The sequence below is a fragment of the Bufo bufo genome, chromosome 8 (assembly GCF_905171765.1).
Source record: "Bufo bufo chromosome 8, aBufBuf1.1, whole genome shotgun sequence".
Lineage (NCBI taxonomy): Eukaryota > Metazoa > Chordata > Amphibia > Anura > Bufonidae > Bufo > Bufo bufo.
Window position 1 is genome coordinate 160966293 of NC_053396.1, and position 25984 is coordinate 160992276.

At 47.0% G+C, this 25984-nt stretch overlaps 2 protein-coding genes and 1 non-coding gene across 5 annotated transcripts in view; 2 read left to right on the plus strand and 1 right to left on the minus strand.

The window, feature by feature from the left end:
• Positions 1–14767: 14767 nt before the first annotated feature.
• LOC120978103 (adhesive plaque matrix protein-like) lies at positions 14768–17930 on the minus strand. The gene is made up of 4 exons (XM_040406331.1): positions 16850–17930; positions 15532–16734; positions 15089–15376; positions 14768–14976 (listed from the first exon to the last, which is right to left on the minus strand). The coding sequence occupies exons 1-4, from the start codon at positions 17928–17930 to the stop codon at positions 14768–14770; spliced, it is 2781 nt and encodes a 926-aa protein (XP_040262265.1).
• Positions 17656–25984, plus strand: part of PABIR2 (PABIR family member 2) — a 59340-nt gene continuing 51011 nt past the window's right edge. For 2 of the 3 annotated variants that reach the window (XM_040406213.1, XM_040406212.1), the window contains exons 1-7: positions 17656–18353; positions 18946–19024; positions 21945–22001; positions 23853–23896; positions 24232–24286; positions 24687–24788; positions 25196–25284. In XM_040406213.1, the coding sequence (XP_040262147.1) occupies positions 18259–18353; positions 18946–19024; positions 21945–22001; positions 23853–23896; positions 24232–24286; positions 24687–24788; positions 25196–25284 (521 nt within the window). In that variant the 5' untranslated portion in view covers positions 17656–18258. The remainder of the gene's footprint in view (positions 18354–18945; positions 19025–21944; positions 22002–23852; positions 23897–24231; positions 24287–24686; positions 24789–25195; positions 25285–25984) is intronic. The other variant, XM_040406211.1, reaches the window with a different exon arrangement.
• On the plus strand, positions 24922–25058 carry LOC120978299. The gene has a single exon (XR_005774058.1). It is a non-coding gene; the product is annotated as a small nucleolar RNA U109 (small nucleolar RNA).

Consider the following 25984-nt stretch of genomic DNA (forward strand, 5'->3'; position numbering starts at 1 on the left):
AGGTGTGGAGTAAGTCATAAAACTGGGTCCTCGCAGGCTCAGCCGGCTTAAAACTCCACTGATGTACCCACTGGGCCCGGACCAACACATTCACCCCCAGTCTTGCCAAAATCTCACCCTTTACTTATTGGTAGTTGGCCGCTTGATCGTCTGGCAAGTCGAAATACACCCGCTGGGAATCGAATGCCAGGAATGGAGCGACGACCCCAGCCCCTGGTCACGGGGTAGCTTTTCCCTGATGGCCACTTTCTCATACACCGCCAGGTAGGTTTCGATGTAGTCTGCGGGGGTCATCTTAGAAATCGCGGCACGTTGTGCTTTCCAGGCATCGTGGACGCTCGGGGTTGCTCATGCTGTCTGCAAAGCCATCACGTGTTGTAGCAACAACTCGTTAGTCTCCTGCTGCTGCTTATTAGCCTTGCGTTGCTGCAGATTAGCCTCCACGAGGGCCTTCACAACAGCCTCCATTTTGTCGTGGGGCACTGCTTGTAATAGAGCTGGTTTAATGTACGACATACAACCGTGCCTGAAAAATGCAGAAACCAAAAAGATCAGCGTTCACGCCAGCCTCACTGCTCTTGCCCGCATCCTCCACCAATTGTGGGGTTTCGCTCTGGTAGATAGAGTAAGCGGGTGCAGTACAGAGGCAAAATACAAGTTCTTAACTCAAAACGTCAGTGTTTATTCACACTTGAGGCAATTGCACAAAACAGCACGGAACTTTGCAGTATTGGTGTTAATTCACACACAATGGAAAGTTCATATAACACAAGTCACCTTGCTGGCAGTTCTGCCTCCAGTAGTCTACAGCAGGCTTTAGGGGACCTGTTTCCACAGTGTGCGGCTCTCAGCCGTCCAGCAATGCACAAAGCCTCAGATCCCAAAAACAGATACCTGGCTTCTGAGCCCAGCTGCCTATTTAAGAACAGCCAGGTGCTGTCAAAACCCGGATCGGCACTTAAAATCCGGTCCGGTATTTGATCTCACCTTGATGGAAATCAGCCCAACAGCACATGCTGGGAGGAAAATACCTGCCTTGCCAGACAAAACCCCTCACTGTGTCACACCTGCTAACAGGGAAAACAGATGCTTGCAACAACAAAAAAACAACACAAGTTCCAAGCGTTTTTCCTGGTGTCAAATCCATCAGAGAAACCTGTGGGAAAAATGGCAAAAAAGAATGCAACACCCAGAACATGCCACATTTTTGTAAAAAAAAAATAGACTTCCTAAAGACTTCTATAGTAATATTTGGTTGTAGTGTTTTTGACCTAACAAAACACGCCTCAGATGGTCAGTGGTGTTTCATAGAAAATTGTATGGTATGGTTTTCCATAGGCTTTTCAATTTAGCCTACTGTCACACTCGCGTTTGGTGCGGATCCGTCATGGATCTGCACAGACTGATCCGTTCAGATAATACAAATGTCTGCATCCGTTCAGAACAGATTTGTTTGCATTATCTTTAACATAGCCATGACGGATCCGTCTTGAACACCTCTGAAAGTCAATGGAGGACGGATACGTTTTCTTTTGTGCTAGATTGGGTCATAGAAAACGGATCCGTCCCCATTGACTTATATTGTGTGCAAGGACGGATCAGTTTGGCTCAGTTTCATCAGACGGACACCAAAACGCTGCAAGCATTTTGGAGACTGAACTGAATGGAGACTGAACTGATGCATTCTGAGCAGATCCTTTTCCATTCAGAAGGTATTAGGGCAAAACTAATCTGTTTTGGACCACTTGTGAGAGCCCTGAACGGATCTCACAAACAGAAACCCAAAACGCCAGTGTGAAAGTAGCCTTACAAGGGTTCTTCATCTTCTGGTTGTCTTTCGGCAGAAGTTCTTATCGTGGCCGGACCCACAGAGGGAAGCATACTTAAAGGGGTATTCTCAACACGCCGTTTAATACTTACCTGCTCCCAGCGCGCTGTCCACTTCCTGGTTTCGGCACTCGGCAGGGGGCGGGCTCCATCTTGATTGATGTCTTCTCCCGGCCGGGCCGCACGCTGTACTGAACGCGCACGCCGAGACCGCGCATGCGCCCTGGTGACTTCTTCCTGGCCAGTATACTATACTGGCCAGGAAGAAATCACCATAGCGCATGCGAGGTCTCGGCTTTCGTGTTCAGTACAGCTCGTGGCCGGCCAGGAGAAGATAAGAAGTCGTCTGCGCACGCGCGGCCACCGCGATTCCTGAGAAGAGCGGTGGCCGTAACCAGGGGAGACGGTCGACAACAGTCAGGTAAGTATAGGTTTATTTTCTTCTAAGGGGTGGGAATTTATTAATTAAATATATTTAGAAAAATGATCACTGTTAAATCATTAACAGATTTAACAGTGATCATTAAGATGATAATACCCCTTTAACTGGTCCCCACTGCTTGTCATGGCTAATTTGCTTCCCTTCTGCAGCGCTTGGGTCCCCCGCTGTCCACATCTGGTTTGATGGGGGGAGGGTCACCACTGCAGCCAATTAATCACCCTGCTGTCGGGTGCTGGCTCCTTTGCAGTGGCTGTAGGGTAGCAAAGGAGACAAACCCCAGCAGCAGTAAGCAGGTAAGTATCCTTCCCTGCAAAGGTCTGAGGTGGGGTCTGCCCAAAAAATCCCCAGAAGATGAACAACATCTGAAAGGCCACTTTTAGATGAGCGAGCATCACACTCCAGACTCGCAGTGCAGCTCCCGTCCTGAACTTCCAGCACTGCCGGGGTCACATAGCATTATATTGATTTATGATGCTATATAACCCTTAGAGTTCTGGAATGTATTGTATAACATTGACAGCATTGTCATAAATCAATATAATGCTCTTCAACCACGGCAGTGCTGGAAGTTCAGGACGGGAGCTGAAACCAGCCTAACATCTGCAAAAACTATTATACAAAAAGCCACTACACTACTTATAAAAAGCAATAAAAATGCATCAGCGGGCATTTTTATGTGCACTTTAAAACACAAAGAAAATCAATGTCAGAACCCCTCCTTAGAATGAAGCATTCCAAAAGATTATTTATTAAAGCCAAAACACTCCGTCATAAAAGGGTTAAAATATTTTTCAGCCATTAGTATTTGTAGAGCCAAGATTTTCCCATACTATGGATTCTGTCCATTAGAAGTTTGTCATGGATGTAGCTGAAGATCTGGAGCAGATTTCACTCAGTGTATAGCACATTTACAGCTTTTCCACAACCTAGTCCGTGTGTCATGGATTTTAAAATCCATAGCATGCTCATATTTTCCAGTGGCATACTTACCCCGTCCCCATCGTGGCCTGCTATTGGCTGCTCCACTTGTCGCCGGATGTTTTGATCCGAGCATCGGAGAGATGCAGTGGTGGCCGTGCAGAGATAGGGAGCAATGCAGGTTCCAGGTAGCAGGTAAGTATAATCCATACAAGGGGCCCCGGCCTTGCGGAGGATATTTTAGATATCGGATAACTCCTTTAATAGTAAAAAAAAACAAGCTTTACTTACGGCTACTGCCATTCTGCTGCTCCTAGCTGGTCTACGCTTCCTGTCCCAGCTAAACATGCTGGAAACGCTAGGAAAGGCACACTCCGCCATTCACTGGCTGAAATGCGTTACCACTAAGGCCAGTGATTGGCAGAGCAGGTCTTTTTAGCATTTCTGGTGTGTTGAGTGGGGACAGGAAGTGTAGAGCAGCAACGGTGGGGATCCTTGGAGTCGAATATGGCTTCTATGCTATTTCTAAAGGGATTGTTTGGTACACAGTGGATAAAGCCGTGTATTTCTCCTCCAAGCAGGACTTTTTCTCCTGTCTAAAATAACGGATCTCTGATGGAACTGACAAAACCAGATTCAAAATGAGTGCAACAGATGCAGGAGACATTTAAACAGAACCTGTCAGCGGCAAAAGTCATCCCAAACCGCCAGCAGGGAGTTTCTAATGATTTTCTAACTGCATTCAGAGGAGGCAGAAGTATGAAAAACGTTATTTTATCCTCCGTCTGCGCTATTTTCCAGTCAGGCTTGAAGTCAAGGTAACCGCGCCCTCTTCCCTGCCCCTTCGCTGTGACTGACCGCACTTATGCCCGACAGCCGGCTGTCAGTCACAGCGAAGGAGCAGGGAATGTGGCGCGGTTACCTTGACTTCAAGCCTGACTGGAAAATAGCGCGGACGTAGGATAAAATAACGTTTTTCATACTTCTGCCTCAAATAATTCTGATTTTCTGACGGATCAGAAGAACGGAAAACTAAAAGCGCACATCAATAGAATAAAAAACGCACAAACAGCGGCTGGAGTAATGGTCGACTTGAGTTTCACAATCAGCTTCTTTCGGGGCACACTAATCCATTCTGGGAGTCACATTTTATACCGGCCAATCATCCACTAAAATATCCATAAAAAACCTTTACAATAAGTAAAAAAAAAATACAATACATCATTCATGCATATAAAGTTTAACCCCTTAGCGACATAGGACGTACTAGTATGTCACAGCGGGAAGTGACTTCCCGCAAATTGACGTACTAGTACGCCATGATGATCAGGTGGCCACCAGAGCTGTGCGCACCTGATCAATGCAGGGGCCCGGCTGTAACTGATGTAAACGGCAATGCTGGCGGATTAACCACTTATATGCCATGATCAACACTGACCACATCATATCAGAGGATCCAAAAGGGAGGAGCTCCCTCTGCCTCTCCATTGGCCCCCCACACCACGGTCATAGGGGGCCAATTGCTGCTATGGCAACCCCAGGCATTGCAAAGGCCTTGGGGTCTGCCAATGTACAAAGCCTGTGAGACCCACTCCCCAGGCGCTCTGTCAGTGTGAAACTGACAGTTTCAATGTAGTACAATACAGAATAAAGTAGACATATGGGAAATGTAAAGTAATAACTATTTTATGAGGTATCACTAGCAGGGAAATTGAAATTTTGATAGAGTCTCGCACGCATGGCCCCCACCATTAGAGTCTCGCACGCATGGCCCCCGCCATTAGAGTTTTGCATGCTTGGCTACGTCATTTTGGGCCCCGCTTTCAGAAGTATTGCATGCTTGATCCTACACACATGGCTCCGCCATCCTGAGTCTCTCACGCATCGCAAGATTACGGCTATCTAACGGTGACAAAAGGAGGAGATTCGGAGGACATAGGCGGTGCTGGGCTCCTTCACAGGCGGGCGTGGCTGGGCACCAGGAAGGTTCGTACAGCCCCTTGGTCACCTTACAAGACTAATTTACATATCTCTAAAATCCTTTTTTAAAGAAAATAAAAGCACACAGCCCTATAGGACAGGTATATTGCGGACATGCTAGCGGCGATCTAGCCGTGCATGTCCGTAGCTCTATAACCTAAAACTTGGTGACAAACTCCCTTTAAGGTGTGTCGCAAGTTGATTGCCCATCATCTTCTCTAGTGGGGTCATCTCAAGCAGTGCGTTACTTATCAATTATTGAGTCAATTGTCTACAGCTTTTCCTTTATATATATATGCGTCCATAGGTTCGTGGCTCCTTCTATCCACCCGATGTACAGCTTCGGACCAGCAGACGCAGCGATTCTTAGTAGACACATTTAGCATCAGGCTCAAAGTAAGCTATTGTGCATCACGGGAGTAGATTTAAGACTAGGGGGTTGGTACAGTTGCTAATACTCCGTTTTTAACATGTTCATCTACGTTCAGTCATTTCATCAGCAAGGTAGCAGTTGCCCCAAAAAAAAAAAAAAAAGAGAGAAAAAATTTATAAAAATAAAACCTTAAGTCCTGTCACGACTACAGGCATCAATTCGATACGTCTGTCACATCTACAGACACGTTAAGTCCTGTCACGACCACAGGATACGGTCCTACACTGCATGCCTCGTCCACTCTCATGTCTCAGTCTACACTCGTTCGGGGCTTGCAAGGCTACTTAGGTCACATTCTATTCCGCTATGTACACATCTTCCCATATTCAGTCACTTTGGTGAAGGGGTGCTCCGCATGCTGGGCGGCATCTCGTGTGCTGGTACGGTGGTTCTTGGCACATCGGTGGCCCGTGATACTGGTGAATGGCACAAACTGGTGTGGGCTATTTATCTTCTGCATTAATCATGTTGTGTTTTAGTAGGATGTCTCAAGAATCATTGATGGACTGTACATCATCATCCCGTGGGAGCGTGGTGTCACATTCCCCAAGAGACTCCACAACATCATTAGGTCATGGACTGTGCCCAAGTTGATGGCAGAGTTATCCAAAAGAGGCATTCCATTTCCAGCTTCTGCAAGGAAGGCGGAACTGTTCCGTCTTCTGTCTTCAGTTCCGGAGGTCCAAAATCCGCAGGTGGTGTCCATGGACACTATTCAGACCTCGCTTACGCAACTGCACGCGGCCATCAACTCCATGGCGTCATCAATGTTGAACTTTCAGGCCAGGCTAGAGTCGGTCAAGGCAGGCGTTACAGCTGCCCGTTTGGTGTGCCAAAGTCCGGCAGGTTCTTCTAGTCTCCAGGCTAGTGTTTCTAGTGTGTCAGATTCTGTACCCCCTATCGCACCGTTCCACTTCATTCCAGCCAACATTCGATAGGAAATGAACTTAGCGTCCTTACTCATAACAGCTCATAAAGGCGCCAGATAACAAGGCCATAGTCTGAGGGGAGGTCCCGGTGGTCCTCAAATCTAAGGACGTGGGGTTGAATAGAAACTCAGCATACCAGAGTTTCTTAGCCTTAAGTCTGTACACTGTTAGGGTCCCATCCACATGCACACTGGGTACAGTATGTTATCAATGGTCTTTCCGCAGGTTTCCATACAGGGCTATTGGCTCTTCTCTTTTTGCAGGTCTCTCAACAAGCAGACCGCGTACCATCACCAGTGCCCAGGCTCGACCAGCTAGTGATGGACTAACGGTTCATCTCGCCACCGCCAGGTCCCTTATGACTAAAGCCCTGTCGTGTAACACCCTGAGGATATATAAGAAGGCATGGACCTCGTTCTGTAATTTTAAGAGAACCCATTCTTCGGCAGGAGTGGGCAACATCTCTCATCTACTGGCCTTTGCCGCATTTTTTGGCCACTCTCACCAGAAGCTGTCATTTAGCACTATTAAGTTATACCCGGCTGGGATTCAACATCATTTGTATCTATGGCATCCTAATTAACCCTCCTTGTTTTCAGCCCATCCAATTAGAATGTTACTGAAGGGTATCCAGAAGGGGTCCGCTGTGGCCCGCCCTACACGACAGCCATTTACAGGGTCAATGTTTAGATTGCTTTCAGATAAACTACGCAAAACCCCTTCAGTAAGCACACTCGTTTATTGATCAAGACACCATGTACCTAGCCTTCTACGGCTTCCTCAGACCAGGCGAGTTCACCTGCGCCACAACATGCAAGAGCTATCTGAGGAAGGATCAGCTGTCATGGGATGGGTCATGCTAAATTCTTACTTTAACATCCACAAAGACAGCCCGAGCGGGTGAGCTCACAGAGGTTAGATACTTCCCCACTGGTAATAAGTGGTGCCCAGTTATGGCAGTGCAAGATTGGACGCGCTTTACCGAAGCAATCCCAGGGGATGCTCTTCTGCTAAGGCTGGGCTCTGCGCCTTTGAATTGTCAGAACTTTCTCAAATTCATCCGAATATTATTGAGGAATCGTGGGGTCTGTCCCAGTTCCATCACAGGGCATTCCTTTAGCACTGGTGCAGCTTCGCCGCCTCCAAGCACAACGTCTCAGTGCATGTTATTAAGAAGTTGGGCAGATGGCAGTCTGGTATTTTAATTTTGTTAATAACACTATTGCCCTGAGCTATGTTTGTTATTTTTGGCCCCTTTAGCCTACCCTCCGTACAGCAGTCTCAGCATACCCCTACTGCTTAGCATAATAGGTAGGTAGGTAGGTAGGTTGGCGTACTTATCTTGAGCCGACCTGAATACAAGTTATAGGCAAATGGCTATTTGCCGCATTTGTGTGAAGGGGGCGGGGCTATACTGCTTATAAGCCGCAGCCTCCTCCTCACCTTACCGGCGGCTCGTTTCTGCCCCACCCTCCCAAGTCCCCTTTTATTCTAACTACTCAATGGGGTGGGCCCCTTTAGCCTACCCTCCGTACAGCAGTCTCAGCATACCCCTACTGCTTAGCATAGTAGGTAGGTTGGCGTACTTATCTTGAGCCGACCCGAATACAAATATATATATAAAATAAGGATGTATGTGGCGCACAGGACCAACTCTGGCCAATAGTGGTGCTCACAGTAAAGAGGACTCACCCTGTCCACTTGAAATGTGTAGGTAAAATCTAGAAAAAAACTGGGCACTCTCAGGATGCTGGAACCATCTTGTAATTTAATAGATATATAATAAAATGATATAGTGATTATTAATATATAAATAAAAAAAATAAGTAAAAATGGACAACAAGTGCAATAAATATTCAACCTAAAATATGGTGGCTAATATGTTCAGAATAGATAGCAGCAATCAATCAAATAGCAGCATATAAACACCAATATTAGGGTAGCAGCATATAAACACCAATATTAGAATAGTTATCACTTGACCCCTAATGAGACTTCAAACAGAATCCAGTCCATACATCAATATGTCTGCTAGTATGGATGTAGCAATACTATAACTGTATCGAAATGGTGCGATCCCAATATAATGCAAAATTTGTAGGATGATCGCACTTCACTTATTGCTGACTTTAAATATTGTAATAATATCTTATTGCAGTTTTGCAGATCTTTTGTTCCACAACGGTAATAACCGCTTGAAGTGGTGTCCCGCTCTATTGGAGTAACAGCGGCGTCCCGCTGGACTCCTCTACTGTCAGTTTAAATGTTATAGATATATGCCGGCATAACTTGAAATGATCCTACCATATGTCTCGCTTCCACCCCAATGTCGCTCTGGACGAAGGTTTGCTATGGACTGATATCATACAGGTCATACAGGTAATGTCTGATCTCCCACGTTGGCAGTGTTGTTTGACACGTGTGGCCCTTCCTTATGGTATCGGGTCAAGCGTTGTAACTTTCCACTTTCCACTCACGCGGCGGACGGTCCTGCAATAGGGATTTAGGCACAGGTTATTTGTGTGGCTTCTTGAATGATTACAAGTATGGGGTCCTCTCTCACCAGACGCGTTTCGGGGTATCTATGACCCCTTCCTCAGTGGTTGTAGGTCCCCCATTAAATCTCCTCTTATATAAGAGTTGTGATTTGAAATAAGACCCGGTATGGATCTTTCTTTGAAACCCTTTAACCCTTAGGCTACCAGCGGCGTACATGTACGGCGCTGGTGCGATGTGTGAACATAATGCCCGCTCGCTTGTGCAGCGGGCGTCATGGCCGGCAGATCTCTGCTGTTTCATACAGCAGAGACATGCGGCTAAATACCGTGACCGGCAATAATGCCGATCGCGGATATTAAATGCTTTAGATGCCGTGATCAAGTGAGATCACGGCAAATAAATGCGCAAAAACCTTTAGGTAGTTGCGCTGAATACTGTTAGGCTGCGTTCACACGGGCGAGTATTCCGCGCGGGTGCAATGCGGTAGGTGAACGTATTGCACCCGCACTGAATCCTGACCCATTCATTTCTATGGGGCTGTTCAGATGAGCGGTGATTTTCACGCCTCACTTGTGCGTTGCGTCAAAATCGCAGCATGCTCTATATCCTGCGTTTTTCACGCAATGCAGGCCCCATAGAAGTGAATGGGGTTGCGTGAAAATCGCAAGCATCCGCAAGCAAGTGCGGATGCGGTGCGATTTTCACGCATGGTTGCTAGGTGACAGTCTATTCACTATATTATTTTCCCTTATAACATGGTTATAAGGGAAAATAATAGCATTCTGAATACAGAATACATAGTAGGTGATCAATTGAGGGTTAAAAAAATAAAATAAAAATAACTCACCTTCTTTAAAAGATGAACTATGGGCTAAAGGACCTTTCGTGACGTCAGATCACATGCTCCAATCACATGGTCCATCACCGTGGTGATGGACCATGTGATGAGCACAGTGACGTTACCAAAGGTCCTTTTCTCCCAGGTCCTCAAAAAAGAAGAAAGAAGACAAACCGGGTTGCGCGCACAAGTGGATAAGGTTTAATTTTTATTTTTTAACCCCTCCATCCCTAATTTACTTAGCATTCTGTATTAAGAATGCTATTATTTTCCCTTATAACCATGTTATAAGGGAAAATAATAAAAATTGGGTCCCCATCCCGATCGTCACCTAGCAACCAAGGGAAAATATTAAAATCTACAGAATACCTAACCCAAACCCGAACTTCAGTGAAGAAGTCCGGGTTTGGGTCCGGGTCCCACATTCAGTTTTTTCTCACGCGCGTGCAAAATGCATTGCACTCACGCGGAAAAAACTGAAGAACGCAATGCAATCGCATACAATACTCACCCCACTCGCAGGCAAAAATCGCACGATTTTTCCACGACGCACTCGCATCCTGTCCGGCCCTCACACGCGACACCCGTGTGAAAGAGGCCTAGCAGTATTCAAACTGAAATTCTTATTTTGCCCACCAGATGGCAGGCCAGGATAAGAAATGAGCAAAAGTGAGCAAAATATACGAAAAATAAATTCCTGATAAATCAAAATTTAAAAAAATTTTTATAAACTCATATATGAGGCACATAATAATCACAATATATAAAAGTTTAAATCAACCCCCTTTCCGTATAATAAAAAAAATACCTAAATAACATCATGGGTATCAGTGCGACCGAAAATGCCCATACTATTAAAATATTTTTTTAAAAATCCAATACTGTGGATGGCGTAACGGAAAAAAAGGGTCAAAATGGCCGATTTGCCATTTTTTTCATTGTTTCTCTTATCCAAAATTGTTTTATAAAATGTCATCAAAAGGTCACGCATACTCCAAAATGGTATCAATTAAAAGTACAGATTGTTCCGCAAAAAATGAGCCCCATAACAGCTCAGTAGACATAAGTATAAAAAAAGTTATGGGGGTCAGAATATGTTTCTCAAAGTTAAATTTATTTTTACACTATTTAGACAAAAAGAACCTATACATATGGGGTATCGTTGTAATCGTACTGACCCAGAGAATGAAGGGCATGGCCCATCTGACGCTGCCATACACTGCGCCCACCGGACGCTGCCATACTCAGCTCCCACCTGACACTACTATATAGATATTACATACACAGCTCTACCACATTCCCATTACACAGATAGTTTACTATATACACATTGCACACACATGTCCATTAGGCCTCTTGCACACAAAACGGACATCCGTGTGTATTCCGTATTTTGCGGAAAGCTGGCCCCTAATAGAACAGTCCTATCCCTGTCCGTAATGTCCGTAGGACATCTATTTTTTTGCGGAACGGAAATACGGAATGCACACGGAGTACCTGCAGTTTTTTTTGCGGACCCATTGAAATGAATGGTTACGTATATGGTCTGCAAAAAAAACGGAAACGGAATGAAAATACGTTCACGTGCAAGAGGCCTCAGGCCTCTTGCACACGACCGTATAGCTTTTTCAGTATTTTGCGGTCCACAAAAAATAGAGATGACGTCCGTGTGCATTCCGTTTTTTGCGGAACGGAACAGCAGGCCCCTGATAGAACAGTACTATCCTTGTCCGTTATGCGGACAATAATAGGACATGTTCTATCTTTGAACGGAAAAACAGAAACGGAAGGCATATGGAGTACCTTCCGTTTTTTTGCGGATCTATTGAAATGAATGGGTCTGTATACGGAACGCAAAAGACGGAACGTAAACAGAAAAAAAAAACATTTGTGTGCAAGAGGCCTTACACAGATAGAACCACTGTGTGCACATTACACACAGAAAACTGTACAATAGACCGGTTACACTGACATATCCCTGCTTTATACACACCTTCCATACATAAAGTACCTTTGCATGGGTTTCTCAGGAGAGGGGCGGGGCTTCATGTGTGCCAGACCTGGCTGCTTCTGATACAGCCGCGGAGGGGAGCGCTCTGGTGTGCGCGCAGGAGGAGTAACAGAAAATCCGTCAGATGACGGATTCTCTGTAAACTCACTGAGAGCAGCGTGCTGTGGACACAGCAGCCTGTAGAACAAAAACGAAAAAAGAAAGATAAATAGAACCAATTGGAGAAATAATTTTCTCCACAAAATAAATTAATACATTTTTACAAAGGTGTCCATATCCTTTAACTCTATACACTCATCAGCAGGGACTAGTGAGTTCTTATAGTTGACAACATGGAGAATGGTTGCCCCCCTCTTCTTGTCTTGGATATAGCTTCCCAAATAAAAAGCAGCTTTTAACCATAGAGCAACACTGTTGTGCTTGTGTACTGGAAATGATTCGCCATAGCTCCCAACCGTCCCGGATCCAGCGGGACAGTCCTGGATTTCGTCAACTGTCCTACGGTCCCAGGGTCAGGGATGGCCAGTTCGCAGTGTTCGCCAATGAACACATGCGGGCTGCCATCTTGATTCACAAGTCCGGCGATGCACAGGTAAGTCCTTACCTGTGCCTGTGTCGCGAGCTGGTCTGAAACAAATGCGGTCACCGGGAGCAGGCAGTTCCGAGAACAGCTCAATGAAGGCCCCCAGCGGCTGTTCTCGGAACTGCCTGCTCCCAGTGACCGCATTTGATTTCAGACCGGCTTGCGACACAGGTAAGGACTTACCTGTGCATTGCCGGACTTGTGAATCAAGATGGCAGCCCGCATGTGTTCGTTGGCGAACACTGCAAACTGGCCATCACTGCCCAGGATGGCTGAAGCATGTCCTATATACCCGTTTGACAATATTTTGTCATACGGGTGTTTTTACTCTGTTCTTGCCACTTGGGAGCAGAGACGGTCGGCCCGGTGCCGTGCCATCAGACCTGGCATATTCACGTACATTTACACCAGTTTTAGGTGTAAAAGATAGCGAAAAGCCATGGACTGCCGTAGATGCACCTAATTTATGACGAGGGGCATGCCTCATCATAAATAATGTGTAGGGGGGAATCAAACTCTGTCATAAAAACACTAGTCTTAGTAAATGACACCCATTTGGACACATTTACTATAGTGTTTGCGACTGTTTTTAAGCGTAAAAATGCCAATTTAGACTGTCTTATTTTTTTACTCTCATTTACTATAGAAAATGCGCCTGTTTTGGAGGCATTTGTGCCTTGTTAGCCTAATTTGATTTTCTAACTTTTGCACCTATTTTCTGACCTATTTATGTAGGTGAGCCTTATTTTGCCCCTGATTTAGTTTTAAAAACTCCATTTCTACTCCACCCCAGGGCTGGAGTACTTTTCTGCGTCTGTTTTGAGAGGTAAGCTGCGACACATTTTGGTTTAAAAGTATGGAGACGTGCGCCTAATCTCAGCTCACTTGCGCCACATTTCTATGCGTACTTTCGTTCATACGAATTAGAACCTGTTGTACTGATAATGAACCCCTAGATACCAGACTAATGCCAATATGCCTAGTCTAATTCAGGAAGTACTTGATAAATAGTCGGCAAAAGAAAGACAGGTGAAACAAATATGCCTGTCTCATCGAAAGCCTAAAAACAGACGAGCTTGACAAATGTGCCCCATTGACTTTCACCTAACATCTGGATCAAGCGTTCATTCAGCAAAGACCAAAGCAAAAACCACACATGTGCAAAACACCACAAAATGCTGAAAAATGCCATTAAAAACCTGTGTGTGAATCCACCCTGACAGATACATCAAGCTTCCTTCTGCGTGACACAACTATTATAAGACTTCTCCACCCATAATTAAACTTTACATGTTTCCACCCATATTTATGCCCTATACTCCATAATGGTAATGATTTTAGTAATTACACATGTGCATTAAGCGAGTCCTGTGATGCTTCCAAGATCTGTACATTACTCAGCTCCTAACAACAATGGGGGTCATCTTTGATTTCCCCGCCCATGCCGCCGACGGATGTGACTTGTCATAAATTAGGCGCTCCTGCGGGAGTCCATGCACCTGGTGTAAAAACTACTTCAGCCGCTGACTGAAGTCGTTTTTAGCCAACATTTGTGCCTGTTTCCAGCATAAATGTTAGTAAATTTGCTGAGGCCGATGTCCTGGCCCCCATCACTGGCCAGATTTACTGATGTGTCTACAACCAAAAATATTTTTAAACATCCTTGACAAAGAGGCAGGACTAGCAGAAAGGGGTTTGGGCTCCATTTGAAAGAGGCGTACCTAAGATGCATCACAATTCTGCTGGATTTTTGGTGATTCAGGAGTCACAGTAGCGGCAAATGTTCGACTTGTGCTGCGACACCATTCATTTCTATGGGAACACCGCTACACTGCGATGCCTTGCGATCATGGCCGCGACCAGTGTAGCTGTACCCTTAGTATAGAGTAGGAGAAAAGAGTCTATTCCTGCACTAGGGCTGCAGCTATCGACTGTTTTTGAAATTGAGTATTCTATCGATTAATGGACATGACACAAACGAATAATCGATGCCAAAAATTTGCATTGAGGATTTTTTGTGTCGGATTACTCGATTCAATCAAGTAATCGTTTCAGCCCTATCCTGCATCCCACATTTATGATTCAGCCGGAGCCCCTGTGATAAATCTGGTGCAGGCCTAGACAGCCGGTGTAAGGCAACCTGCACATGAGTGCGGGTCAACACACATAAGATACGCACAAATTTCGCTGCGGTTTTTCTGCATGAGAATCCGTGCAGAAAAAAATGCACATATTCTGCACTGTGTGCAGGTGGCCTAAAGCTACCTGTACACATTGTGTATTATGTGTGTTTTTCCTCACAGATTCTCATGCAGAAAAACTGCAGAGGTAGGGTATGAGGGCGGGAGGCTGTAGAGATAACGCAGGGTATGAGGGCGGGAGGCTGTAGAGATAACACAGGGTATGAGGTGGGTAGCTGTAGAGATAACGCAGGGTATGAGGAGGGTAGCTGTAGAGATAACGCAGGGTATGAGGTGGGAGGCTGTAGAGATAACGCAGGGTATGAGGGCGGGAGGCTGTAGAGATAACACAGGGTATGAGGTGGGAGGCTGTAGAGATAACACAGGGTATGAGGCGGGAGGCTGTAGAGATAACACAGGGTATGAGGTGGGAGGCTGTAGAGATAACGCAGGGTATGAGGGCGGGAGGCTGTAGAGATAACGCAGGGTATGAGGGCGGGAGGCTGTAGAGATAACACAGGGTATGAGGTGGGAGGCTGTAGAGATAACGCAGGGTATGAGGGCGGGAGGCTGTAGAGATAACGCAGGGTATGAGGTGGGTAGCTGTAGAGATAACACAGGGTATGAGGAGGGTAGCTGTAGAGATAACGCAGGGTATGAGGTGGGTAGCTGTAGAGATAACGCAGGGTATGAGCTGGGTAGCTGTAGAGATAACGCAGGGTATGAGGGCGGGAGGCTGTAGAGATAACACAGGGTATGAGGTGGGAGGCTGTAGAGATAACACAGGGTATGAGGCGGGAGGCTGTAGAGATAACACAGGGTATGAGGCGGGAGGCTGTAGAGATAACGCAGGGTATGAGGGCGGGAGGCTGTAGAAATAACGCAGGGTACGAGGCGGGAGGCTGTAGAGATAACTCAGGGTATGAGGTGGGTAGCTGTAGAAATAACGCAGGGTACGAGGCGGGAGGCTGTAGAGATAACTCAGGGTACGAGGCGGGAGGCTGTAGAGATAACACAGGGTATGGGGAGGGTAGCTGCAGAAATAACGCAGGGTACGAGGCGGGAGGCTGAAGAGATAACTCAGTGTACGAGGCGGGAGGCTGTAGAGATAACTCAGGGTACGAGGCGGGAGGCTGTAGAGATAACGGCAGGGTATGAGGGCGGGAGGCTGTAGAGATAACGCAGGGTACGAGGCGGGAGGCTGTAAAGATAACTCAGGGTACGAGGCGGGAGGCTGTAAAGATAACTCAGGGTACGAGGCGGGAGGCTGTAGAGATAACGCAGGGTACGAGGCGGGAGGCTGTAGAGATAACGCAGGGTACGAGGCGGGAGGCTGTAAAGATAACTCAGGGTACGAGGCGGGAGGCTGTAGAGATAACTCAGGGTACGAGGCAGGAGGCTGTAGAGATAACGCAGGGTACGAGGCGGGAGGCTGTAGAGATAACGCAGGGTATGAAGGCGGGAGGCTGTAGAGATAACGCAGGGTACGAGGCGGGAGGCTGTAGAGATAACGCAGGGTATGAGGAGGGTAGCTGTAAAGATAATGCAGGGTATGAGGTGGGTGGCTGTAGAGATAACGCAGGGTATGAGGTGGGTAGCTGTAGAGATAACGCAGGGTACGAGGCGGGAGGCTGTAGAGATAACGCAGGGTATGAGGAGGGTAGCTGTAAAGATAACGCAGGGTATGAGGAGGGTAGCTGTAGAGATAACGCAGGGTATGAGGTGGGTGGCTGTAGAGATAACGCAGGGTATGAGGAGGGTAGCTGTAGAGATAACGCAGGGTATGAGGAGGGTAGCTGTAAAGATAACGCAGGGTATGAGGAGGGAGGCTGTAGAGATAACGCAGGGTATGAGGAGGGTGGCTGTAGAGATAACGCAGGGTATGAGGAGGGTAGCTGTAGAGATAACGCAGGGTATGAGGTGGGTAGCTGTAGAGATAACGCAGGGTATGAGGTGGGTAGCTGTAGAGATAACGCAGGGTATGAGGAGGGTAGCTGTAGAGATAACGCAGGGTATGAGGTGGGTAGCTGTAGAGATAACGCAGGGTATGAGGAGGGTAGCTGTAGAGATAACGCAGGGTATGAGGGCGGGAGGCTGTAGAGATAACGCAGGGTATATATGAGGTGGGTAGCTGTAGAGATAACGCAGGGTATGAGGAGGGTAGCTGTAGAGATAACGCAGGGTATGAGTGGGTAGCTGTAGAGATAACGCAGGGTATGAGGTGGGTAGCTGTAGAGATAACGCAGGGTATGAGGTGGGTAGCTGTAGAGATATCGCAGGGTATGAGGAGGGTAGCTGTAGAGATAACGCAGGGTATGAGGTGGGTAGCTGTAGAGATAACGCAGGGTATGAGGTGGGTAGCTGTAGAGATAACGCAGGGTATGAGGTGGGTAGCTGTAGAGATAACGCAGGGTATGAGGAGGGTAGCTGTAGAGATAACGCAGGGTATGAGGTGGGTAGCTGTAGAGATAACGCAGGGTATGAGGAGGGTAGCTGTAGAGATAACGCAGGGTATGAGGTGGGTAGCTGTAGAGATAACGCAGGGTATGAGGAGGGTAGCTGTAGAGATAACGCAGGGTATGAGGAGGGTAGCTGTAGAGATAACGCAGGGTATGAGGTGGGTAGCTGTAGAGATAACGCAGGGTATGAGGTGGGTAGCTGTAGAGATAACGCAGGGTATGAGGTGGGTAGCTGTAGAGATAACGCAGGGTATGAGGTGGGTAGCTGTAGAGATAACGCAGGGTATGAGGTGGGTAGCTGTAGAGATAACGCAGGGTATGAGGAGGGTAGCTGTAGAGATAACGCAGGGTATGAGGTGGGAGGCTGTAGAGATAACGCAGGGTATGAGGTGGGTAGCTGTAGAGATAACGCAGGGTATGAGGAGGGTAGCTGTAGAGATAACGCAGGGTATGAGGCGGGAGGCTGTAGAGATAACGCAGGGTATGAGGTGGGTAGCTGTAGAGATAACGCAGGGTATGAGGAGGGAGGCTGTAGAGATAACGCAGGGTATGAGGTGGGTAGCTGTAGAGATAACGCAGGGTATGAGGAGGGTAGCTGTAGAGATAACGCAGGGTATGAGGTGGGTAGCTGTAGAGATAACGCAGGGTATGAGGAGGGTAGCTGTAGAGATAACGCAGGGTATGAGGAGGGAGGCTGTAGAGATAACGCAGGGTATGAGGAGGGTAGCTGTAGAGATAACGCAGGGTATGAGGAGGGAGGCTGTAGAGATAACGCAGGGTATGAGGAGGGTAGCTGTAGAGATAACGCAGGGTATGAGGTGGGAGGCGCATTATACAGGGCGCTCTCCTCACAGTCTCCGCCAGTGTACAGGCAGGACTGCGCATGCGCGGGACACTGCTGCTTCTTCTCGCAGGGGCTCTGCTGATTGTCCTGGGCCTGAGCTCTCCGGGGCCTCGGCCTCACACACGGCAGGAGCTGGGGGTGGGGGGAGCAGGGAAGCGGCCGACCACTTGTCTCCTTCACTACCAGCATGGAGCACCGAGCTCCCACCGGCGGCCTCCCCGCTTTCATTCAGGCCTAAAGCGGGAATGAGCCATTGAGGGAGCGAGGGATCCGCACATCCACCCCCGGGAGATCTGGGGGAGCAGCGCTGACATCATGGCCCAGGAGAAGATGGAGCTGGACGTGGTGGAGATCCCTGGGGATGGAAGCCTGAGGAGATCCAACAGCGCCCCCCATATTAACGGGCTCAGGTGAGGGCAGCAGGGGTGCGGGGTGGACGTGGTCGGGGGGCTGCAGGACACCGGCAGGGGGCGCAGTGCAGGGTGTAAGAGTTGAGGGCACCGGAGGTGGGGGAGGGAAGGGAAGGTTACAAGTGTCCTGCTTACAGGTGTGTAGATGATTTGTGCAGATTGTGATTTAGAGCATATATATATCCCTTTAATGGCAAATAGTATTTCGTAACTTATGAGTCTTCTGCTTCCTGTGTGTGTCTTCTAGCTCCTATGTGAGTCCTGTTGTTGGTTTCCATGGGGCTGTGCAGGAATCCAGATGTTGGAAAGTAGCGGTATGATGTGTATCTGGCCCGGTCCAGCTGCAGGCGCCATACTGTATACACTGAGACGCTTGTCTCCTGCAGCCCCGCTCCGGGTTCTCCTGGCTGCAGCGGTGACGTCATGTCGGCAGCACATGGCCACTTCAGTGCACTGCTGAGACCAGTGATTGGTTGCAGTGGTCGCATGTCGTCATTTTGACGGGAAAATCGCCATGGGGGTGCGTGACCTGTAAGTTTACACTGATATACATGGACTTTAAATTGTGCCTTTTATGTTTTGCTTTTCGCAGTGATCACTCGCAAGTGTTTCAACCCTACCTGGCCCGTGCACGCCGAAACAGCACTACCGTAGTAAACCGCCAGACCATGGTAAGGGAGGAGCGTTTTCTGTAACTTTCGGGGTCTGTTGAGTTTCAGTTTGAGTAGCAGCTTTTTTCCTGCATTTCATAGTTTATTTTTGCTTGTAGCTCATTATCCCTCAAGAAGCGTTTATCATCTATACATAGGATATGAGATTTTCCGCCTTACAATGGAGCGGTGGTCGTACGTGTGCAGTGAATCTGCTCCATCTAATCTCCATGGCACTGATAGTGATAGCCGAGTACAGTGCATTACACCCATAGGCTGCAGCACCCATTCATACTCCTTTTGGAATGGGGGCCTGAGACCCCTATCCCTCTTCTAGTGATCGGTGGGCACCCAAGCAATTACACATACATTACGTATCCCGTGGATAGGTGATAAATACTTTTCTTGAGAGAACCCCTTCAATTTGATGTTATTACCGGAAAATTTCCATTTTCTCTGACTATTCGTATAATTACCTGCAGAGTAAGGCCTCATGCACACGGCCGTTGTGCTGCCGTTTTGTGCATTGGGGACTAAAATTGCGGTCTCCAATTCACAGCCAACATCCGTGCAGCGGGGCGGACCCATTGAACTTGAATGAGTCCGTGGTCTGTCCGCACTGCAAAAAAAAATGACATGTCATATTTATTTACGGTGCGGAACAACGGAAAGAAACGCCACGGAAGCACTCCGTAGTGCTTCCGGTGTTCCGTTCCGCATCTCCGGAATTGCGGACCCATTCAAGTTAATGGGTCCGCATCTGTAGTGCACAAGGCCGGCGGCCGCGGATTGCCGGCCCACTGTTTGCGGGCCGCAATACAGCCACGGCCGCCCAACGGCCGTGTGCATGAGGCCTAAAGGTGGCCATACATAAGATTAAAGTGGACCTGTCACCGCTCCTGACATCCTGTTTTAATAGCTTCATGCATTCCCCATGTAATAACAAATCTGGAGCATCTATTCTTATGGCTCTATGTTGTCATTCCTTTAGAGCCATAAGAACAGATGCTCCAGAATTGTTATTACATGGGGAATGCATGAAGCTATTAAAACAGGATGTCAGGAGCGGTGACAGGTCCTCTTTAAAGTCGGCCGGATTTCAGCCATTCTGGCTGACTGTTTTTAAAAAAAACTAGTGGGAACAAGAGTTTAGGATTACCCACAGCAGACTCTCATCTGCCGAAAATGCGATCCACCATGCTGGAAAACTTCGGCTGGTGCTCAAGCACCATGGAGTCTTAGTTTTTAATTAAAAAAAAAGACTCCCTGGTCGCGCAGCTTAGTTGGTGGGATCATTCGTACGAACGATCCCATGGACGACTGAGTGGGCGCAGTGTGGCCGATCATTGTCTCGTATGGATGGCTAGCTTAAAGCTTACATTACCCTGGCAGATCACACAGGCGATTGTTGAGAGGGAAGCGTTCCTTCTCTGCAATCACCTGCCCTCTAGCAGAGGAGACCCCAGCTGTTACATGCAGCAATCTCTTCAGTGTGGGGAGAAGTGATCGCTAATGCCATCGATTGTCCCCATACTGAATCATTATTTTCTGGCAGCAGATCGAGATTACACAGCATGATCTGCCACTGGCAAACTGTGATTTTTAAAGGGGTTGTCTCATCATGGACAATGGGGGCAAATCGCCAGGATATGCCCCCATTGTCTTATAGGTGCGGGTCCCACCGCATCTATATCGAGAACGGAGCCCCGCAAGTGAAGGAAGGCCCACTGCACGTGCGGAGCCGCCCTACATTCGTTTTCTATGGGGCCGGCGAAAATAGCCGATCCCTGGCTGTGCTATTTCTGGTGCGCTCCCATTCACTTCTATGGGGAGTCGGCTTGGTGGTGGCCGGACCGGAGTACTCCAGCCACCACCTTGCGGGGCTCCGTTCTCGATATAGGTGCGGGTCCCAGCGGTGGGACCCGCACCTGTAAGACAATGAGGGCATATCCTAGCGATATGCCCCACATTGGCCATGAAGAGACAACCCCTTTAAACCTGTTCCAAGATACTTAGATTACCAGATGAACTTGTGTTTGCTCGTTCATGTGGTAATCGGCGGCAGTATTACCCTGCCAGATCATCACCAAAAAGCGTTCATCTGAATGCTTGTTAGCGATGATCTGCGAGATTATCTGTCAGTGTAATATAAGCTGAAAGGTCCCCTTAGACGGGACAGTACAACAGGCGATTGTCAGGAAGGAAGCACCAGTGTCGTCGTGTAGACCTAGCCTTACATGCAGCGATCTCCACAGTATGGGGAGGAGTGATCGCTAAACCCCATACAGACTCACTGTTCTCTGCCAGCAGAGCGCCATTAGAAAGAATGATCTGCTGCCGGCAAACCATGACTTATGTGCCTGCACAGACGAGCATCTTACCTGACAAACGAGCGTTTCATTGGGTAATAGGCGGCACCTTTATACACTCAGAGAATCGCTAACAAGCATTCCTATGAACGCTCGTTGGTGATTATCAGGCGGCTTTCGGCCTGTGTAAGGGGCCCTTTATAGTGAAGGTCAGGTTCTAAGCTCTTGCTCGGCAGATCCGGACAGGCATCTCTTTACAGTCTATCAAAGACTTATCTACAGGGCGCCCCACAAGCCCACACACCCGTCTGAACAGATAAAACCGCAGATGAAGGTCCTGTGCGACCGAAACGTCCGGTTTACGAAAACTGTTCATATTATGAAATATATTGGGCAAATGTATGATACTACTACATGATGCGAATGAATAAATTCCCCCTTTGAAATTGCAAATACTAAAAATTGTGTGCCTCAATTTTACTTCACCCTTTTAGATATCATCTGTAGCTGGCATTTTTAACTGCAAAAAATCCCATTAAAAATGTAAAAGTACACAAACCCCTGCCTTAAGGTTTTTTATTTTTGGCACCATGTTGTGTGCCTTTAATAAGTATTACTGATTTTCTCCACAGGTGCCGTCTTCCTCTCCTGTCCGTATTCCCAGCAGCAGACTTCATCAGTTAAAAAGGGTAAATTCATCCATACGATTCCATTGTGTTTTACCTCATGCAAAAATATTCTTTTTGCATCTACATGTACCCTACGTGCCAACAGTCAGAGGACATGTGCCCAGTGCCGCATTTACAAACATATTACGTACTCTGATAATGGGGAGGGTTAGAACATCATACCAGGGAAAAGTGTGAAGTTATATCCTAGCCACACGACAGGGGATAACTATTAGATCGCTGGGGTTCCTAACACTGGAACCCCCAGCGATCATGAGAACTGGGACCCTATACCCCGTGGAGCCCCCTAAAATGGACAGAATGGCCAGTCAGGCATGAGCCCAACCTCGACATTCATCTCTGTGGCAGTGTTGTACTCGGCTGTCTATAGAAAGCGATGGAGAGGCTGCAAGCATGCTCTGTTCATTTTGGCTCCACAGGGTGCGGCGGGGTTTCCTTTTATTGTTATTGGTGTGGGTCCTCACCGAATTAATAGTTATCCCCTATTCTTCGGGTAGGGGATAAGTTCACACAACCAGAATACCCCTTTAAAGGAGTTATGTCGCAAAACATATTCTAAATTTTTTTATCCGAATACTTTGTAATTGCATGGAATTAAAAATTTAGTATAGCGCCACCTGCTGTTAGTTCATTTCCTTATAGTTTGTCCATCTCACTGAGCTGGTCGAACGTGCTCAGTTTAAATCTTCAACTGCCACCAGGCATATGTTCTGTTAGGGTCCATTCACACGTCCGTAAGTGTTTTGCGGATCCGCAAAACACAGACAACCGAAATGTGCGTTCTGCATTTTGTAGACCGCACATCGCCGGCACTTAATAGAAAATGCCTGTTCCTGTCCTCAGTTGCGGACAAGAATAGGACAAGTTCTATATTTTTTTTTTCGGGAACGGAATTGCGGACCCAGAAGTGCGGATCCGCAATTCCGTATCCAGGCTGCACATCGTGCGGCCCCACAGAAATGAATGGGTCCACAATTCCGTTCCGCAAAATGCGGAACAGAATTGCGGACGTGTGAATGGAGCCTTACGCTGGGTTCACACCAGAGCGTACTGAACATACGCTCTGTATGCGCGATTGTACGGGCGTTTACAATCGTGCCGCGGAGACAAGAGAACGCCCATTGTCGCGCGTTCCCGGAAGTCTATGTACGGGAACGCGCAACACTACGCCCCAAAGAAGCTCCTGAACTTCTTGGGGCGTCGGGCGTTTTACAGCGTGATCGTACGCACTGTAAAACGCCCAGGTGAGAACCATGCCGATAGGGAAGCATTGGTTTCTCCTTGTTGAGCGTTTTACAGCGCGTAGGAACGCGCTGTAAAACGCTCAGGTCTGGACCCGGCTGTTAGAAGCTGCAGCAGAAAGGACACGTCCCCATGAGCAGCGAGGCTGAAGAGAATCTAGCAGAGAAATTGGAGCAGTGAATGGGGAGATCTCTGGACCCATATGTGATACAAGGCTGGTTCTAGCTTTGTTAGAAAGAGGTTGCTATGTACTACATGATGTCTGTTTTTCATTTTTTGACATCAGTCATGCCATAACCCCTTTAAGGGAATTTGTCAATTGAGGCAAAGAAAACCATATAGCCTAGATTTCTGACTGGATTTTCTAATCTGCATGGCATTGCAAAGCGCCGATCACCTACAGCACTACTTAACTGTAGTCTGCAAGATCTTCATTAGTGGAGTGAAGTGCAGCTTTGCTTGGGGTGGTAGGCACCATTACTTTAGTGTTTGCATGGATGAGTGGTGAGTCAGCTATTTATTGTGCTAGAAATATGTCTGCAGAGTCATTTCATGCTGAACCTGAGATCTAAAGATGGCTCATTTGCATCATTTCTTTATTTTATAAAGGAGGAAGGAGTCGACTTAATGAATCGTGAAACAGCTCGTGAGCGGTAAGTAGGAGTAAAAGGGTCATGAAGTAAACTTAAAGGGATGGTCCAGTTTAAAAAAAAAAAAAAAAACACAGGTGATGCTTGGAAATGCCATAAAGTAATAAGAGCAGCATTACTCACCGATTAGATCCAGCAGCGCTGTAGCCGGGTTCTTCCCACTCTGCGGGTGACTAATAGGTGAGCAATGCTGCTTCTACTGCTTACTGCAGAAGACAGCTTTGAAAAATATTTTTTTTATATAGCATTGGTCAATATTAAAATTTGCAAAATCAGAAATACTTTGCAGTGTTCACAATACGTTTTCAGTTTTTGTTTTGTTTTTTTATAATTTTTAGTGAAGTGCAGACAGCAATGCAAATGAGCTTATCCTGGGAGGAAAGCTTTAACCTGGTAGGCATTTTTTCTTTTTATATTTACTGCTATTGTTCTTTTGAAACGCATTGGTTAGGCTTATTTACAGCTCGAGAAGCTGGCGCCCTCATTATTTGTATAAAATGGCATCACAATGTATCTCCCTTTTCATAAACTAATTTTACTCTTCGGCCTGTTTTACCGGCACCAACAGTTTGGATAGACAATCACTTGGTAAAAGTTGGAAAATCACTTTGAGGCTGTGTTCGATCTTCTTACAACCTCCTGAGTAGTAATGTGACGCCCATAGACCCTAGAATAAACCCATGATTTGGAGCTACTCCGTCTTGCCCCCCTACAGCCATTTACACTTGTATTTTGCAGTTGTATTTTAGTGCTGTAGTTTCAGCAGTTTTCAACCATTCGCATTACCTTACAGAGTGACAACGATTATGACAAATTGGACAAACCTTCATCTCCAAAGCGTGTTGACTTTGCCCCCGTGTCACCAGCACCGTCGCCTACAAGGGGAATAGGAAAGGTAATATCTATGGCAGCCTATAGATTGGGTGTCAGGCACAAACATTGAGATTGCTTTGCGTCTTTACAATGTTGGATAATGGGACATGATATGATGGGGGTTTGTTGGATAAGTGGGTTGGACTTGGTCGCTTGTGCATTGTGGGATATTACGGTGTTCTTTATTTCCATAGAACATCTGGACTCTAACCATGCAATATAATCCCAAGGAGTGATCAGGGCTTCCAGCCTTTAAGCACAGGCTGAGTAGTAGTATATCCCTCCTACATACGTGCATCTTCCTTCTTCTTTTTTTTTTTTTATATTGAATCTGACAAAGAACTGTTTGTCCTGTGGTATTGTCAAATGATTAGCTCTTTTATATGTACCAGAGTCACACTGAGCTGTTATCTGTTTTGTCACCCACAGCAATGTTTCTCTCCATCTCTACAAATGTGTCTGGGCAGTAATGGTTTGCCCCCAAGCCCTATCCCCAGCCCTACCAGGCGCTTCACTAGGTAAGTATTACACCTTTTTGTCACAGCGCCCTGCAGTGCTGACATGGATATAGTCTATTGAATATTTTATGTAGCCTACATACATGCTAATTGTCCCTGCTTGTGTTTTTGTTTGTACTTTTAGTGCATGTGGGTCTTTTAGGCATTTGGCCTTGACTACTTTCAGACACAGAGGCTTTAGTAATCGATGATCGCACCTCCAAGTATTCTATATTCTAGCTGTTAAAGGGGTTATCCTTCTTTTTATAATCTCAGCATGTCCACAGTGCCCAGACTTGGAAGAAGTGACTCATGATGATGTAAATTCCCTTACTGGGCAAGTGCTGCGCTCCTTGGTCTAATGCCGTTGCGCAGTCAGGCAGCCTTGGCGCAGTGAGCTGTCTGCGTCTGAGGACGCCTGACTTGCACGGATGCAACCCGAGAACAATTTTCGGGTTGAAACCGGGCTAGGATCACGTGCCCAATGTACAACACAAGATCCTGGATGTGCCCTCAACGGAATTAGACCTGGGAGGCGCATGAATATACATCATCGTAAGTGTGGGCATGCTTAGGTTAAAAAAGAAAATATAACACCCTTTAGGGTCAATTCACACGTCCGTGTGTGTTTTGCGGATCCGCAAAACACGGACACCGGCAATGTGCGTTGCGCATTTTGCAGACCGCACATCGCCGGCACTAATAGAATATACCTATTCTT

Coding starts and splice junctions, on each gene's coding strand:
- LOC120978103 (XM_040406331.1), bottom strand. CDS start 17,930: ATGCGCCTCCCACCTCATACCCTGCGTTATCTCTACAGCTACCCTCCT. Junction 16,735..16,849: donor CTACCCACCTCATACCCTGC/GTTATCTCTACA, acceptor TTATCTCTACAG/CCTCCCGCCCTCATACCCTG. Junction 14,977..15,088: donor CTCCCGCCCTCATACCCTGC/GTTATCTCTACA, acceptor TTATCTCTACAG/CCTCCCGCCCTCATACCCTG.